Here is an 18,702-nt window from a genome sequence, read left to right as displayed (position 1 = left end):
AATGTCCATAGATAATGAATACCGCTTTTACATCAAAAGTATTAAGGTTAATGGCACATCAAATTGACGTAATCAGATAGTAGGGGAGAGGCGGGCTATATGCGCATATTAAGGAAAGCACTCATTTTCTCCCATATTCCAATAGATAGGAGTCTGAAAACAATATACACATGAGCGGACATCTGTTTTATTTACGTTAGAGCAATTTTTTTTGTGAAAATCTCTTACAGTTTTTGTGAAAATAATTTTATAACAAAAGAAGTCAAAATAGCCGATTTCCGAAACTGGCTCGCTAAATGCGCATATTTATGTTTTTAGCTATATTTCATTAACAGTTGCAATATTTTGATATTCTTTAATTGAAAATGGTAGAAACGGATGTTAAGCATACGTCAAGGCTGAAATTTTGGTGAAACTTTTTACATCACTAGTTCTTCTGCATAAAACATAGTTAGGTATGCCATATGCCCATATTTCATGGTAATATTTTGTTCATATCGTATTTTTATCGAGTCAGTATGAAGTTCTTCTTTTTTCGCTGTAAGATCGTGATTGGAGTGTAGATTTAATGTTTCAATGATAAAAAGTAAAAAATTTATAAGACTAATCTATTTTTCTTGATATAGGCATTTAACCTGCCTTGATATAGGCATTCAGAACCTGTCTCTTATTCCAATATCTGATCATTTAAAACCTTGCCAAAAGCTTCAATTTGCTGAATTCCCGATTTCCAGATGAATAAGAAAGAAAAACCATTAAAATTTTTGTTCACAGAATCTGTACGCACAATAATTAAAGTTCAATATATTATAACAAAACTGACAAAAATCTTGTTTGAATTTTAAAATTTTTTTGGCTTTATATAACAATCAAATTTCTTCATGCCATGTTTCAATAGCGAATTACCCTCAAACTGAACTGATTAGATACGTTGAATCTTCAGCCATATCGTCAATCGGCTGTATGCGCATATTACCTAACATGCGCATTTAGGAACACTTCCCCCTATATTGGTTTCACCAGTTATTTTAAATTCTACAAATACATGCGATTTTCACTCTACTACACCCAAAATTCAGCCTCTGTGCCAATGGCGTGAAGTCAATTTCATAGCATCATTGGTACAAGAAGATAACGCGACCGGCACTGATTCGATTTGCGCCCACCGGCATTAACCTCCAGCGCAACCGAATTGCGTATGTCTGAATGAAACAAAATAAAAACGTTTTCGCGTCCCTCCCCATCGCATCACAAGCCGAAGAAGGATGGAAATAAATACCGGCCAACACCAGGCAGCCAGCGAACCGAGCACTGTGCGTGTGAATGTAGCAAAAGCAACAACAAAAACATCCTTCTAATTCAATCCACCAGCAAACACGGCTGAGCTGTGCGTGTGTATGTAGCAAAAGCAACAACAAAAACATTCCTTCAATGCACCGGCAAACAACACCGGCCAAGCTGCCCGGCTTTAGCAGCTGTGTATATGTAGCGTGTGTATGTAATAGCAGGCAGTAAGCAAAGCACAGTTCTCATTCAATGGGTTTCCCGTTCCTTCACTCCCGTTCCCTCTCCCGTTTCCATCTTAAGACAAAGGAATGCATTGAAAGGAGGCCAAACGCCGGGAAGCCGCCGTTGTACGTTTTTTGTGATTGATCGGTAACAGAAAGCCTATGACAAATATACCTCGTCCTGCATGAAGCTCGAATAGTACACTGGTTAGAATGTCGGACTGGCAAGACGATATAATTGGTGATGGGAGTTCGATTCTCACTACAGCGCTGTGGTTTTAACTTTTATTTTCTTGTTTCTGGGGTGAATTATCCAATAGGAAGGAAATCCCATAAAATGTTTTTCTTGTTTCGCTTGAATGTAGTGGTCATCATTTTGGTTGGGAGCCGAGTCCTTGTGCCAGTTACGGTTTTTCAAACATACCGTCTTCGGCACAGTGCACATTTCAGCGCATTATCGGCACAGAGATTTGCTAAATAGGCATTGGATTTTTGCAACCTCTTCTATGGGTGTAAAAAAAGGGGCAGGGCCGTAGAAAAAACTGTTTCAGGGAGAAGGGAGGATTTTTGTGACGGATTTTTTTTTATATACTTCTTTTGCTTAAATGATGCATAAATAATAAAAATATGTATTTTTTTTAAATTTATGTACTAAATATTTAAGTATCCATTTTTAAGTTCTAATACGTTATATTTCTTCATACATAACAGTTTCTTTTAAAAATTTGTCCTAAAATCAATTAAATGCTAAGATGAATTTTATAAAAAAAAAGCGTTTAACGAAATAAGGTACTTACTTACAACATACTTACAACTACAGTAAAAATCATTGAATGTGCTCCAGAGTCTAATTGATTCATTATTTGACTCGAAAGTACAATATATTTCTCAAAATAACTTATTCTATGCTCAAATCAAACAAACTAAAAACTAAAAATCTCTTTAGAAAATAAAAATATTTTAACCATCGATGTAAATAAATCAAGATTTCAAAAGTTAAAGGAAAAATCAAAAAATTAAGCGGTTGAAATCTGATTACACCAAACTTGATTTATACTTAAGATTTTAGTTTGAAAATTGGCTGAAAATTGTGAAAACTACAATATTAATAATCTAGAACAATAGACTAAGAAATTTAAGACTACCTTGCAGATTTTTTAAAAACAAGATTACATGTTTTTAACTGAAATATGATTCTTTAAAAATTAATTCCAAATATTAAAATCTTTTGGATGTTAGGGGTTTTGTATATAACAAAATTTTCAAAATAAACAAAAATTCTTCTTCATATTCTTGATTTTCAGATGAATTTTTTATACAAACCAACTCTGTTTGAAAAATTGATAATTTTAATGGATTATCAATAGAAATTATCAGTCTGCGATATCTTGCGATTTAATCTTGATATTTTGATCTTGATTGTAAACTTCTTTAAAAGCTAAATCAAAATCTGACTTTTTTTTAAATATAAAATCTGAATCTGTCTCAACCTGAATTCGAACTTTAAATTATGGATTTGACTTTAAGTTTCAACACGATTTAAAAAACAAAATCAATAAAAATTGAGTCTTGATTTCAGATCAGAACATTAAATAGAAAGCAAAAAGTGATTTTTATTTCATGAATCTGATATTTTAGCTCTGATGTCTTTTGTTTCAACCTGAATTGGTTATATTATTTATAGATTTTCAATCCTTGTGCATCTGAAAAAATATGAATTACAAATGATGAATCTGCTAATGATTTTCCATTTTTATAAAATTATTATTTTTACATTTAATTTCATTTGAGTTACGTAATTCATGAGATAAATCATTAGTTTAGAAAATCATGAATTTGAATGTCGAAAGCCATGATAATTTCAATTTATGATTTTTGGAACTGATGAAATCAAATTTGAACCAAAATTTCAAAAGAGCTTTCCATTTTTAAATTCTATTGATGATTCTTACTGATGATAAGAATTCTAAATTGGATACAAAATTTGAAATATGCGAATCGAAAAATAATTTGGTTTTGTTAAACCAGAACCTCCGAAATAAATTGTATCACGTTTTAAATTTATACTCGGAACTAAATTTCTCTCAACAAGTGAGAAGAATTCTAAACCTAGGATCAGTTTTAGAGATTTTGGCAGGAATTTTGAGTCAAGATTTGTTACTCTTGAATAACCTCAATCATCAAAATTTTATTAGGAATTTGGAATTTTGAGTGTAGAGTAAAATATCTCGCTTTCTTATTTGGACCCTCAGGGCAAGGTTACCGAAATCACAGAAAAATCTATAATTTCACAGAATTTTGAGCCTATTTCCGTCACAGAATCTGTGACACAGAACACAGAATTTAGGGAATATTCACAGATTTCACAGAATTTTTAAGTTTTGGACGATTTTTCCAAAATTTAATATTTCATGTCAATAGACATTTTTGGTCATTATCTTTGAATGGGAAAAATATAATCAAATTTGTAATGTTAATTGATTTTTCTCAAGTAAAATGTAAAAAGACGCAATTTGACATGACTTTTTAATAGAATAAATGAAAAAAGCATCACAGAAAACCGTCACAGAATTTTTGGGTCAAATCACAGAAAATCAGAAATTTTTTTCGTCAAAACACAAATTTTTTTCGGCAACCTTGCCTTAGGGGTCAGTTTTAAGAGGAAACACATCTTACCCGTCGGCCACTTATGGGTTTCGAACCCGAAAGTTTTCTTGCCGATACCGAGAATCAAACCCAATATGCCATGCATACCAAAACTAGACTCGCGCTAGCTTATCCGCTAGACCACATCGGCGCTAAACAGACCCAAACGTTCCCAAATTTTTATGATTTAAATGATGTTTCTTATTCTTAATAAACTAAATAAATGTAACGCAGTTTTTTTATTACTTTGAAATCAAAACTATCGGAGCACCACAAAACGAATAAAAATTCATTTTTCGAATGAAAACATATAATTTAAAGCTTTGGACAAAAGAATTAGTGCACAGACATCGAATACATAAAGAGATAACATAAATCCAAATTCTAAAATAATTTTCAAATCAAATATCTAAGGCTGAAAATTGTTCAGCAAAATGATAATATCTTAGCAAAGTAAAAGTCTACTTTTTTCGGCTTGAAGTCTTGTTTTTAGCTGAATTCGATACATTAATTTACGCTTCCAACGTTTCGATCCTCATAAAACCTTTTTCAGGAACTGAAAAAAATTGTCTTTTGATCTGTTTTCCGAATAATTTAAGTTAATTTGTGTTCTAGTTATGCGGTATATCTTCCTGAAAAACTTATTTCCAGTCGAATTTTCTATCATAACACATTTTAGACATCTTTTTTAACAATTTTGAAATTCAATGGAAAAATTTCCGCGATCATAAATTTAATTTGAAAAATAAAAAATATAAATTTTCTTTGAGATTCTGTATGTGTTTCTGTTTGTTTAAAGCTCCTTTTTGAAGTTCATAATACTAACTTTTTATATTTTTAATACAACATTCTCATTAAGGGTTAATATTGATTGATTACAAAAATTAAAAATAAGGAATTCCAAGTTTTTTTTTGCGAATATTGAAAACACGAAAGAAATACACCTTTTGAGTTAATATTGCTCATTAAAATTAAACTGAGATGTTCCCAGCAAACATGAAATCGCATTAAAAATGATAACTCAAACCATGAAAAACGTTACTGCGAATCGCAATTCCAGCTTACGCAAGTAAAAGGTTTTAAAAATCGTTACTCGAAGTCAGATGAAATGGCTTAAATCGGATATGATAAGAAGTCCGCCATATTTGCAGATTTTGAAGAAGATTTCGTTAATTCTTATCTCCCACGTGGGTCAAATGAGAAAACAGCTTCGTTGTTCTCTCTATGACCAGTAGTGTATAGTGTAGTGATTGCTAAAACTCAGATGTTGTATTTGTATAAATTGTCAAATGACAGAAGCAGCATATATTGTCGCTGGCAACGGTTTGCGTAAATTGAGAGAAAAAACTTGTGTTCTCTTGCATTCTTTCAGTATGTATGAATATGGTGTCGAAATCGTATACTCTTATCGCTTTAGCCAGAAGTTGAAAATGTGTAAATAGATTGCCTCCACTTTGGTAGGTAAATGCTGTTTTTATTAGTTTCATACGATCATTATTTAATGTATATGAAATGTATAACAAAGTTGTGGAGAAAGATAGCTACAAAAATGTTTGCTAGATTGCTATTTTGAATCATCTTCAAGAACTTTTCAAAGATTAATTCAAAATCAGAGATAGAATGAATTTTAAAGTAAAATGCTACAATTTTTAGAAATTTGAAAAGATATCACTACAAGTTTTTTTCATAACTGAATAAATTCCTTTTAAGGTTTTAAAAAGGTTTAAATTAATTTAACAAATTTGTTGAAGTTTGCCAAACGATTTAACTTTTGCATCAAAAAACATAAAAAATTCAATACAATTTTTCCATATGATATATGAAATTCTTCAGAATTTGGCTTCTCGAAAACCTTTCTTGGTTATTTTTTATAAAAATGGCTCAGAAAGATTAGTTTTGGAAGTATAAACAAAAAAAATACAACACAATTTTGTTTTATTTAGCATATAAAGTGAAGAAATTCGGGCAACCGGGCTGGACTCAAGTTTACTTGATGAAAATCATCTGAACTGGGAATGGGAAAATGACCACATTTAAACTTTTAGACACAATTTTTGACGGTCGCCATAGAAGAAAATTGCTTTCGCTGCCTTTTACTTTAAAATACGAATCTTATAATCACTGGTAGATTTTGACTTTTCTGCTCGGTCAAATTTGTAAAATAGGTGAATGTCAAAGCTGTCGATGTTGTCCAGAAGTAAACCTAAACCTCTGAATGCTTGACAAGTTTCGGTAAGATTTTAACGTAGGATTGAAAAATCAAGTATTTAGCTCGTATCGCTTTGATTCAAAATGTAGAATATGAAGTATGAATTTGAACCACCTTTATCAACACAGGCCAGGGATATCAGTTCCCTGCTATTCATCGTCCTATCAGCTCAGAAAAAAACCTTAATACCAACCATCAGCAGGCAGGAAGGCAGAAATAAAAATCAACACATTCATCATTTTCAATTCAGATTCCTTTCTCGAGCAGTGATGGTGGGTGTCGGGCTATTGTACAGCAGCAGAAAATCAGCTACAATGGAGGCGCCATAGAGCGGAGCAGCGAGAAAGCCAATCATCAATCGATCGATATCGATACGCTAGCCAGCTTCTCTCGGCTAGCTGCTGCTATTTACGGATAGGTTCCAACATACACACGAGCCATCTCCGTTTCGAGATTCAAAATGCTTGCCAGGATTTGTTTGGTTCCTGATGAAGGAAAGCGCAGTAGAAAGCGTATACTTAGGTACAGGGAGAGTGTAATTGTATTCATTGCTTGAATATTTTGCAGAAGCAGCCTCTTCCCGGAACCTCCAACCCACTTCCGCATCCTGTTCCGTTGCCTAGCGCAAGGGGGCGTCATCATTCATCGGGATGCAATTATTGATGAATAGAAGCAGCTGCTCTTACCCCATCCTCGATTTTTTGGGGTATTCAATGGCCCCCCGAACAAATGGGCAAGGTGATTTGAAGCCGGGTGCGGGTATTATTATTGTTATTATTTACGATTTCCTGCCCGGGCGTTCGGAGCTGATTTGCAATAATGATGGAAGAGGAAGCGCGGTGCTTCATTTCCGCCATCGAAAAACCTTTTGTATGACGTTTCGGGGCTGCTTTTGAATGGAAAATGGAGTATTTGTGTGGATTTGAAAGAGGCAAAAATGATATCATTTTCAGAGATAAGCACCGAAATTCATTTTTTTAATAATTTTTTTCTATCCTTTTCTTATCTTTTATTTGAAAAAAAAGGGATGATTTCTTTTTCATAAGGAATAATCATGAAATGGATTGCGTATAGCAATCGTTCAATCTTCCAAAGAATGATCAATAAAGAAAAAAATCTTTTCAGAGTTTCAATGTTTCTGGACTCTAGACTCTAGACTCTGGACTCTGGACTTTGGATTCGAGAATCTAGATTCTGGACTCTGGACTCTGGACTCTGACCTCTGGACTCAGGACTCTGGACTCTGGACTCTGGACTCTGGACTTTTGGAATCAGGACTCTGGACTAAGGAATCTGGATTCTATGCACTTGACAGTGCAATCTCGATTCTGAACTCTGGACCCTGGACTATGAACTATGAGCTATGGACTCACAACTCTAGACTCTTGACTCTGGACTCTAGACTTTGAACTTTGGAGTCTGGATTCTGGGCATTTGACAGTGGAATCTTGATTCTGAACTCCAGACTCTGGCCGAAGAACTATGAACTATGGACTCACAACTCTAGATTCTTGACTCTGAACTTTGGACTCTAGACTCTGAACACTGGACTCTGAACTTTGGACTCTGGACTCTGGACTCTGGACTCTGGACTCTGAACTCTGGACTCTGAACTTTGGACTCTAGACTCTGGACTCTGGGTTAGGGACTCTGGACTCTGGACACTGGACACTGGACTCTGGACTCTGGACACTAGACTGTGGACTCTGGACTTTGTACTCCAGATTCTGGATTTTGGACTATAAACTCTGGACTTTGAACTTTGGACTGCAGACTCTGGACTCTGGACACTGAACTCTAGACTCTGGACTCTGGACTCTGGACTTTGGACTCTGGACTTTGGACTCTGGACTCTGGACTTTGGCCACTCGAATTTCAACTTTGGATTCTGGACTCTGGAATTCCGACTCTGGACTCGGAACTCTGGAATCTCTACTCTGGGCTCTGAGCTTATGGACTTTCGACTCTGGACTCTGGACTCTGGACTCTGGACTCTGAACTCTGGACTCTAGACTCTGGACATTGGACTCTGGACTCTGGGCTCGGGACTCTGGACTTTGGACTCTAGATTCTGGACTCTGGACTCAGGAATCTTTGCTCGAAATTCTCGACTCTGGACTCTAGACTGTGGACTCTGTACTCGGGACCCCGGACTCTTAGCTCTTAGCTATTCTGGACTCCGGACGCTAAACTCTGGACTCTGGAAATTAAACTTTGGACTCTAGTCTCTGGACTCTGAACTCTGGACTCTTGATTGTGCACTCTGGACTTTGAACTCCGGATTCTGGTTTTTGGACTATGAACTCTAGACTCCGAACTTTGGACTGTGAACTGTGGACTCTGGACTCTGGACATTGAAGTCTATACTCTGGACTCTGGACTCTGGACTCTGGACTCTGGACTCTAGACTCTGGACTCTGGGACTCTGGACCCTGGGACTCTGGACTCTGGACTTTGAACTTTGGACTCTGGAGTCTTGACTATAGACTCTGAACTCTGGACTCTGGACTCTGGACTCTGGACTCTGGACTCTGGACTCTGGACTCTGGACTCTGGACTCTGGACTCTGGACTCTGGACTCTGGATGCTGGACTCTGTACTCGGGACTATGGATTCGGGACTCTAGACTCTGGACTCTGGTTTCTGGACACTGGACTCTGGAATCTGAACTCTGGACTCTAGACTGTGGACTCTGGACTTTGAACTCCGGATTCTGGGTTTTGAACTATGAACTCTAGACTACGGACTGACTGTGGACTCTGGACTCTGGACACTGGACTTTCGACTCTCGACTCTGGATTTTAGGCTTTGAACTCTGGAATCTCGACTCTGGACTCTGAGCTCTGGAATCTCAACTCTGGACTCTGGGCTCATGGACTTTGGACTCATGACTCTGGACTCTGGACTCTAGACTCTGGACTCTGGGACTCTGGACCCTGGGACTCTGGACTCTGGACTCTGGACTTTGAACTTTGGACTCTGGAGTCTTGACTATAGACTGTGAACTCTGGACTCTGGACTCTGGACTCTGGACTCTGGACTCTGGACTCTGGACTCTGGACTCTGGACTCTGGACTGTGGACTCTAAACTCTGAACTCTGGTCTCTGTACTATGGACCCTGGACTCTGGACTCTGAACTCTGGCCTCTGTACTATGGACCCTGGACTCTGGACTCTGAACTCTGGAGGACTCTTGACTCTGGACTTTGGACTCTGGACTCTGGACTCTGGACTCTGAACTCTGGACTCTGGACTCGGGACTCTGGATTCTGGACTCTGGACTCTGGACTCTTGACTCTGGACTCTGGACTTTGGATTCTGGACTATGGACTCTGGACTCTGGACACTGGACTCTGGACTCTGTAATCTGAGCTTATGGACTCAGAACTCTGGACTCTTGACTCTGGACTCTGGACTCTGGACTCTGGACTCTGGACTCTGGACTCTGTACCTTGGACTCTGGACTCTGGACTCTGGACTTTGGACTCTGGACTCTGGACTCTTTACTCTGGACTCTGGATTGTGGACTCTAAACTCTGAACTCTGGTCTCTGTATTATGGACCCTGGACTCTGGACTCTGAACTCTGGAGGACTCTGGACTCTGGACTTTGGACTCTGGACTCTGGACTCTGGATTCTGAACTCAGAACACTGAACTCTGGACTCTGGACTCTGAACTCTGGACTCTGGACTCGGGACTCTAGATTCTGGACTCTGGACTTTGGGTTCTGGACTATGGACTCTGGACTCTGGACACTGGACTCTGGACTCTGTAATCTGAGCTTATGGACTCAGAACTCTGGACTCTTGACTCTGAACTCTGGACACTAGACTCTGGACTCTGGACTCTGGACTCTGGACTTTGGACTCTGGACTCTGGACTCTTTACTCTGGACTCTGGACTCTGGACTCTGGACTGTGGACTCTAAACTCTGAACTCCGGTCTCTGTACTATGGACCCTGGACTCTGGAATCTGAACTCTGGAGGACTCTGGACTCTGGACTTTGGACTCTGGACTCTGGACTCTGGACTCTGGACTCTGGACTCTGGACTCTGGACTCTGGACTCTGGACTCTGGACTCTGGACTCTGGACTCTGGACTCTGGACTCTGGACTGTGGACTCTAAACTCTGAACTCTGGTCTCTGTACTATGGACCCTGGACTCTGGACTCTGAACTCTGGAGGACTCTGGACTCTGGACTTTGGACTCTGGACTCTGGACTCTGGACTCTGGACTCTGAACTCTGAACTCTGAACTCTGGACTCTGGACTCTGGACTCTGGACTCTGGACTCGGGACTCTGGATTCTGGACTCTGGACTCTGGACTCTTGACTCTGGAGTAAGTACTCTGAACTCTTGGCTCTCAATTCTGGACTCCGGACGCTAAACTCTGGACTCGGGACTCTGGAGGATTCTGGACTCTGGACTCTGGAGGATTCTGGACTCTGGTTTCAGGACTCTGGACTCTGAACTCTGGACTCTGGACTCTGAACTCAAGTCTCTGGAATCTGGACTCTGGACTTTGAATTCTGGACTCTGGACTCTGGACTATGAACTTTGGACTTCGAACTTTGGACTCTGGACTCTGGACTCTGGACTCTGGACTCTGGACTCTGGACTCTGGATGCTGGAATCTGGACTCTATATTCTGGACTCTGGGCTCTAAACTCTGGACTCTGAGCTCTGGACTCTGGACTCTGGAGTCTGGACTCTGGACTTTTACTCTGGACTCCGAACTTTGGACTCTGGCCTCTGGCTGGGTTCTGGATTCTGGATTCTGGACTCTGGATTCTGGATTCTGGATTCTGGAATCTGGATTCTTGACTCGGGACTCTGTATTCTGGACGGTGGACTCTGGACTCTGGACTCTGGACACGGGACTCTGGACTCTGGACCCTGGACTCTGAACTCCGGACTCTAGAATGTGGACTCTGGACTTTGAACTCCAGACTCTGGACTCTGGATTCCGGACTTTGGACTCTGGATTCTTGCCTCTTGACTCAGGACTCTGGATTCTGGACTTTGGACTCTGGATTCTACACTCAGGACTCAGGATTTTAGACTCTGGACTCTCGACTCAGGACTATGGACTCTGAACTCTAGATTCTCAATTCTGTTCTCTGTACTCTGGACTCTGAACTCAGAACTCTGTACTCTGGAATCTGGACTCTAGAGTCTGGAGTTTGGACTCTGGACTCTGGACTCTAGTCTTTAGATTCTGGACTGTGAAATCTAGTCTGTGGATCTGTACTATGAACTCCGGACTCTGGACTCAGGACTCTGGACTCTAGTCTCTGAACTGTGAAATTTAGACTGTGGACTCTAGACTATGAACTCCGGACTCTGAACTTAAGATTCAGGACTCAGAATTCTGGACTCTGGACTCTCGAATCTTGACTTTGAAACTCTGAACTCTAGATTTTAAACACTGGATTCTGTACTCTGGACTCTTGACTCTGTTTTCTTGACTGTGGACCCTGAACGATGGACTCTAGACTTTATACCTCGGACTCTGATCAATGGAAATTAGACTCTCGGATTCTAGACTTTGGTCTCTGGAGTCTGGAACCAGGACCCTGGAATCTGAACTCTTGACTCTGGACTCTGGACTCTGGACTCTGGACTCTGGACTCTGGACTCTGGACTCTGGACTCTGGACTTTGGACTTTGGATTTTGGTCTCTGGACTCAGGACTCTGGACTTTGGACCCTGGACTTTTAACTCTGTACTATGGGCTAAGGATTCTGGGATCTCACTCTTGGCCTTAAATGCTTTTCTCCGGACTCAATACTCTGAACTCATAACTCTAGACTCTGTACTTTGGGATTTGGACTCTGGACTCTTGACTCTGAAGTCTGGACCTTGAACTCTGGACTCTAGACTATGGATTAGGACTTTGGACTATGGACCTGGACTCTAGATCCTGGACTCTGGACTCGAGACTAGGAACTCTAGATTCTGGATTCTGGACTCTGGACTTTGACTCTTGGATCTGAACTCTGCACTCTGGACTTTGGACTGGAATCTGAAAATATCCTTAGGATTACCGGGTATATTTTTCCTGTCAGTTAAGATTTGAAGTTGGTTTTAAACAATATAACCAACTTATGAAATTAAAACTTAACGAAGAAATTTTGCAACGATAATTGTATTTTATTGCGGTATTTGCATTCACGATAGGTATAGAACAGCTTACAACCTAATTGTTCAAACAGGGTCCATTTTGTTGTCGCATGGTCATCATCTTAACTTGGTTGGTTCCAACGTTTACCATAACATAAGTCTGGCATCAATAGACACTATTTCCTTCTGGAGATTCTAGCTCTCCCGGATACACAGGTTCGGTGACATCCACGTACTCACTGGTATCTGTCGTTGGTCCAATCGGTCCCAAGATCTCCAGAATGTGAATCGGACACTCGATCAGGTTGGACAGCAATTCCAGAATTTTCCGGTAGATGGCAGCACTTTGTTCCAACTGTTCCCTCAAGTCCCCACCACCATTGGGGTTAACTTGTCGCGCTGCTTTCGCCTTCAGGGATCGAAGTTTGGAGTCGAAATTGCTCTTGAAATTCTTATCGAAAGCGCGCAGCGTCGATCGCATCCTGAGGGCATCCTTCCGGATGGCTTGACTGCGTTGCTTCTGCATGGCTGGAGATTTCCAGGCGTGACGTGTGCTCAGGGCGCTGTAACTTCTGAGCTGCTGGTTTAGGGTAGTTTTTTGTTTTTGGAAAGGGGCTAGCGCTTTTTCAGCTTGACGAAGTTCTTTCAAAAGATCCGAGCTCAGTTTTCGCAGTTCTTTGGGTGATTGTTGACTCACTGTATGGGAGATTTTTAGAAAAATTACGAATAAGAATATCAAATTTAAAATAGAATTCTTAGAAGAAAGTTATGCATTAAAATTGGTTTTCTCAATTGGTGTATCATTTGAAATCAAACCCGGCGCTAATCCGGTTGGAAGAGATTTTAATCAATAATAAGAAACCCTGTCACTGCGGTAAATTTCCTGAAATCGGGCCAAATCTTCCCTCATCTTACTTACCAGACGTCCCAGCCTTGGCACATTCGATCGATCCGAGTTGCTGCTGTAGGGTAATCAAAATTGCCATCGATGTCAACAGGAAAAACCGCGGCTGCCATCCGTGAGTAGTCATTTTGGCGGCTTCTGGTGAGAGGAAAATTTGTTGCCTCTTTTTTGTCGCGTGTTTATTTGCCAACGAAGCAAATTTACTGTGGCGGGATGACGGATTGACGGGTTCGGGCTGACGATGAGATGGATCCAGATGCGGTTTGACTTTAGGAGTGGCCTGTGAAAAAAAGGAATAAAATCCACAATTGAAACTCAATTTTAAAATTTATCAATAAAGATTTCATTTAAAAGATATCTGTATTAATGTACTATTTTTCTGGCCAAATCTTAACATATTTTTCAAAACCTTTACCCAGCTCATATGCGACAATAAAATTCAAAATAGAGATTCACATCAATTCGGTCGCAGATGTTCCTCAACAAATTGGAAAACTCCGACCTCAAAATCAAATATTCACCACCCCAGCAGCAAATATCAATTTATAGTAGTTTGGAAACGGATAAACAACCCCCGATATCTTGATTCCGGGCCAACAAGGGTTTACCGAAAAAGAAAACAAAAATTCGGAAAAAAAACAGTCCGGTGACAAATTTTCCAATCGAGACACTTATGTTCCATTTTTTTTTTGCACCACCGACAGATGGGTGATTTTATTTATTGGTTTTCACTTGTAGTTTTTTTTCCCTCTTCATACTAACCCCGTTGCACTGTCCGAGATCAGCTAGCGATGACTGATGGAAGAAAATTCTGCGCTTCGTCGTATTTATGGCAACTCGGACGAGATAAGCTGCTTAGTTTCCTCTCTTAGAATTGAACGTTTTAAAATACCGGTGTTAATTCTGTCGCCAACTTCCTATTTGCTAGTCGCAGGGCTGGAATTTAGTTATTAAAATTTCGCTACCCTGTTCAATAAATTAAGCTTCTGAAAATAGAACACTTTGGCGCCCAGTAACATTAGCTGTACTTCTCAGAATCAATACCTTTTACAATTATCGTCTTCCGAAACGAAACCTCATCACCCCCTTTTTCACCATTTCATTCATCCCATTTCAGGGAAGCACGAATCAAAAGCACAGTCGATTAATTAAAATTTTCCACATCACCGGTTGATTCACGCGCTCGAAAATTTTGTGCGTGAAAACGCGTAATCAATTACGAACCTACGGTAGGCTTTGCTGTCAGTCTGCCTTCAACGAGACAGTGCGTTCTCAATCAGCTGGATAATGTCTTCTTTTAGAGTATTCCTACTCATTCTGGAGCTGTTTTGAGTTTTACTTGTTTAACCGTAGCCATTGAGAGGAAATTTTACGAAAAAATAAGCGTATCCTAAGCTGTTTTCAAAGGGAGATAAGAATTTGGCACCTTGGCTTAAAAACAGTGTCTTAAAGCTTTTATTTTGTGAAGGTAAATATTGGAATGGGTTTTGTTATTTCTAAATATATAAAGGCTATCATGACTCAAAAAACCAGGTTTTTAAACCAAGTGCTAACTAAACACAATCGCATTAGGACCGTTTTTGAACATTGGGGATATTAAAATACACAGCGCTCCTTCCATCGTCACTATCAAATTCAGTGCCAAAAGTTGCATAGGGTTAATGGTCGGTCTTTTTTAGAACCTTTAAAAGGTAGATTTTTATGAATTCATATTATTCGCTTGAATAACCAAGAATAATCTTGCCTTATTTTTTTTCTAGCACGAATCCAGGCTAGTCAAAACTTAGGAAACCTGTCAAGTTTCAATTTTTGATTTTGTTGGTTTTCGATTCCAAATCCAGTCAAATTTGGCCAATACTCCTGAACAGAGCAGGCAAACGGTAACCATCAAACATACAAAGTCACGCGATATTGATATACTCGTAAATATCCTTGTCATGCTACATATGTATCATATCACTGTTACATATCGTCGGATATCGCGACATTTCTAAATGAGAGACATCCAAGCTAGCATGATGGTCATTTATTTACGTTGTCTGTCGACTAAAATATTCAAAACAATTTTCTTTAATGGATTAAAGGAATGTAGACTGTAACAGTTTTGTTTTTATGCATATATTCAGCACGCATTTATCATTCATTAAAACCACGGAAAGAAATTGGCTACCAAGTCCCCACAGTGTGGACATGTTTAGCTGAAATTGAAGGTACCCCTCGCCAAGCAGCGTAAACAGTATCAACACACAAGCTAGTTTTTCGCCAGAGTGTGAAAAGAAAAAAGTGACGTGTCAGGTCTGGAAGTGCCGTTCCTACACAGCGGACCTGAAAGTGCACGTGTTTAGCGACGTCCAGCATCAGATCACATCCAGCATCAGAAAACCGTGACGGAACCACGGCTAAAAAAGAAAGCCGCGGATACTTGGGCCCTAGACTCGTCGAATTAACACCTTCGCCCACAGCTGCTGGTGAGTAGGCATTCCAAGCGGAATGAAATTTTCATTGGCATTTGATGATCATGTCGGAAAACTCATGTTAATCATGAAATAACCATTGGCAGGTCTATCCATCGGAGCCGGAGGCACGATTGCCGTCAATATAATCAAGACGGGGTGCAGGCAAACCAGCATGTTAGCTGACTAAGCTACTCAGCTATTACACCACCCCCAAGATTGATCGGTAAGTTAACCTCAAAGGACCAATCGGCAAGGAGCTGACGTCTATCTCTCTCCCACAGGCTGATTTACACACGACAAACTTCCACGTGTTAAATGCCAGAAAAAACAGCCCCTTCCTTTGGGTAAGACCGAAAAACTAAAATACCATAAATTAGACGAAACTAATTGGGCATCGCCAACAGGGCTTTTTTCTACGGCTTATTTTCTACCAGCAGTTGCAGTTCGAGGACTTGGTCGCACACGAAACACGTCACTGGCAGGGGTTCTTCCCACGAGGGAAAAGCAGTCGGTTTTCCCACGAGCGAGACTATCTCAATCCGGACTTCCAGAGCCCGAACACTTGCCGGGTCTATTCCGGGTCGATGCCACACATCCGCGGAAGGCGGAACTCAGGTGCACGGAAACTCTTTGGACTGGATACAATTGCATGTCAGCAGCATTTTGCCGAACGTGTTGGTGAATCGCCACCGCGAGACTCTTCGTGTCGCAACGAAGCCTGCTGGGCTCCGACACAGGTTACTAACGAGCACGTCACCGGCAGGATCCGGAAGTCCGGTGCCCGATCCTGTTAGGTTCGCCAAGGCAGTTGGCGCACATAAGGACAATATCACCGGCAGGATCCGGAAGTCCGGTGCCCGATCCTGTTAGGTCCGCCAAGGCAGTTGGCGCACAGAAGGAGAACATCACCGGCAGGATCCGGAAGTCCGGTGCCCGATCCTGTTAGGTTCGCCAAGGCAATCGGCGCACAGAAGGAGAATATCATCGGAGGAACTGCATGCGACGAGTTGAAATCATAGGATGACACGTGAGCCAAAATTATACTAAAAATGTTTGTGTTAGGAATATATGCAAGATGAAATCTATCAATATTTGTTTTTCAAGTTGATGGCGTTGTAGCTTAAGTTAAAGTGCGTTTTTGACCATTGCCTCGCACAAATCAAAGAAAAGCTCTTTTACAATGGCGCCCAACTAGAATTAACCCACATTTTAAATTGTTTTGTGGTGTTTGATGTGCTGCTGTTTAGTTTATGTAGCATATCTTGAAGTTTCAAAGTTTGGCTTTTTGTGTTTAAGATTATAAGACCCTTTTTCAAAATGGATATGGATCCAGCTTGTCTTTCCGAAGACGAGGTGAGCTATGAGCTGGCGCTACGTCACGTAGCTAATTTAAGTTCTCTTCCGAGAAGAGCGAAAGCGTTGAGGCTTAGGCAAATCATGCTAGAGGATGTTAGAAACAATAAAATTTATGATAATTCTTCACACATCATGGATGCGGAGCAAAACATCCGCATATGTCAAGATCGCGTAGATAACTTGCTAGAACGATTAAAAGTAGCTTTTAAATCCGCGGATTACCAATTCATGCGTCAAGCAACGTCGCGTCTTATTCATTATCGTGAACGTTTAGCGATAGTAGAACCACCTTCAAAATTAAACGATACGTACGCAACACTGACTCTTCTAATCCAATGTTCTTTAGAGGACATTGAAGATGTGTTGAACAACCCGAGAAAAAAAGCAAGTGGGCAAGTGCAAAGTGCTAGTGAGGATTATGGTGCAGCAGCAGTGGATCTGAACGTATCCCGGGCCGGCTCGAGCAGAACAGGAACTATTCCAAAGCCTTCCAGAAACAGAACCTCAGCCAGCTTGAATCAGCCAGTTGACATCGGGAAGGACCAGCCAGGGCGCAGGACGTCACAATCGGAAGCCAACTCCTTCAGCTCAGACCGTGACAGCACGTACCTAGGGAATTCACCATGGGTGAGCGGAGCTGCCGCAGTTGAAGAACCCGAGCCGAGGAAACAACAGCAGAGGCAACGGCTCTCAGATCGAGAGCGCAACACATATGAATCACAGCATACAGCAACATACCGACGTGACGTTGAAGAAAACAATTTCGACCAGCAGTTTGGCCATCATCGTGGACCTAGAATTAGCGGGAAACTTGGGTATCCGGACGACGAATCCGCTCCTCCTCCGTACGCTTCTAGAGAACGAGTGGAAGAAGCATCAGCGAGGAATGAATACAGCCGATTAAGGGATGAGTTACTGGAGCGATTCATGCGACGGGAACAGGAAGCTTATCAACAGCAGCGTTGGGAGGACCGGCGTTCTTCAAGCAAGGCAATTCACAATTGGCAGATCTTCTACAAAGGCGAAAGAGATGGCGCATCATTGAACGAGTTCATTCAAAGCGTGGAGGTATTCGCATTGTCCGAAGAGGTTCCTGAGCAGGTGCTGTTGCAGAACATCAAGCACTTACTCAAGGGTGATGCTTTGAAGTGGTATGCTAGAGCGTTTTTAAGAGGCGATTTGAGGTCGTGGGGAGATTTCAAGCGGTTGATCCGGGGAGAGTTCTTACCAAGCAGCTACGCTTACATTTTGAGGGCTGAGGCGTATCATCGGCTCCAAGGAGAGCAAGAAACCTTTAGCGATTTCTTCGCGGATATCTCAACACTGTTTAGTTACGCCAATCCACCTGCAACGGATAGAGAGAAATTGTTCATTATCAAGAAGAACATGAACTCCACATATGCTCCTGTTGCAGCAGCACAGCAAGCAGCATCGGTTGAACAACTAGTAGAAGCATGTAAGGAATTCGATGAGCTTAGAAAGCTTCAACAGCTTCAG

The 18,702-nt window shown here is 40.7% G+C and overlaps 2 protein-coding genes across 9 annotated transcripts in view; one reads left to right on the top strand and one right to left on the bottom strand.

Annotated features, from left to right (window-relative positions):
- LOC129754674 (high affinity cGMP-specific 3',5'-cyclic phosphodiesterase 9A) overlaps positions 1-18,702 on the top strand; it is a 711,945-nt gene that overhangs the window by 322,792 nt on the left and 370,451 nt on the right. The gene's annotated exons all lie outside the window — the stretch shown is intronic.
- On the bottom strand, positions 12,531-14,221 carry LOC129754678 (uncharacterized). Its single transcript, XM_055750876.1, has 3 exons — positions 14,156-14,221; positions 13,409-13,673; positions 12,531-13,185 (listed from the first exon to the last, which is right to left on the bottom strand). The coding sequence occupies exons 2-3, from the start codon at positions 13,518-13,520 to the stop codon at positions 12,656-12,658; spliced, it is 642 nt and encodes a 213-aa protein (XP_055606851.1). The 5' UTR covers positions 13,521-13,673; positions 14,156-14,221; the 3' UTR covers positions 12,531-12,655.

Source organism: Uranotaenia lowii, chromosome 3, assembly GCF_029784155.1.
Source record: "Uranotaenia lowii strain MFRU-FL chromosome 3, ASM2978415v1, whole genome shotgun sequence".
Taxonomy (NCBI): Eukaryota; Metazoa; Arthropoda; class Insecta; order Diptera; family Culicidae; genus Uranotaenia; species Uranotaenia lowii.
Note: the sequence above shows the minus strand (reverse complement) of the source record. Positions and strands in the feature narration are given on the sequence as shown.

Bases quoted from the DNA above. Each gene is read 5' to 3' on its own strand.
- LOC129754678 (XM_055750876.1), bottom strand. From the start codon at position 13,520: ATGACTACTCACGGATGGCAGCCGCGGTTTTTCCTGTTGACATCGATG. The intron at 13,186-13,408 runs GTAAGTAAGATG...TCTCCCATACAG, and splicing joins TGCCAAGGCTGGGACGTCTG to TGAGTCAACAATCACCCAAA.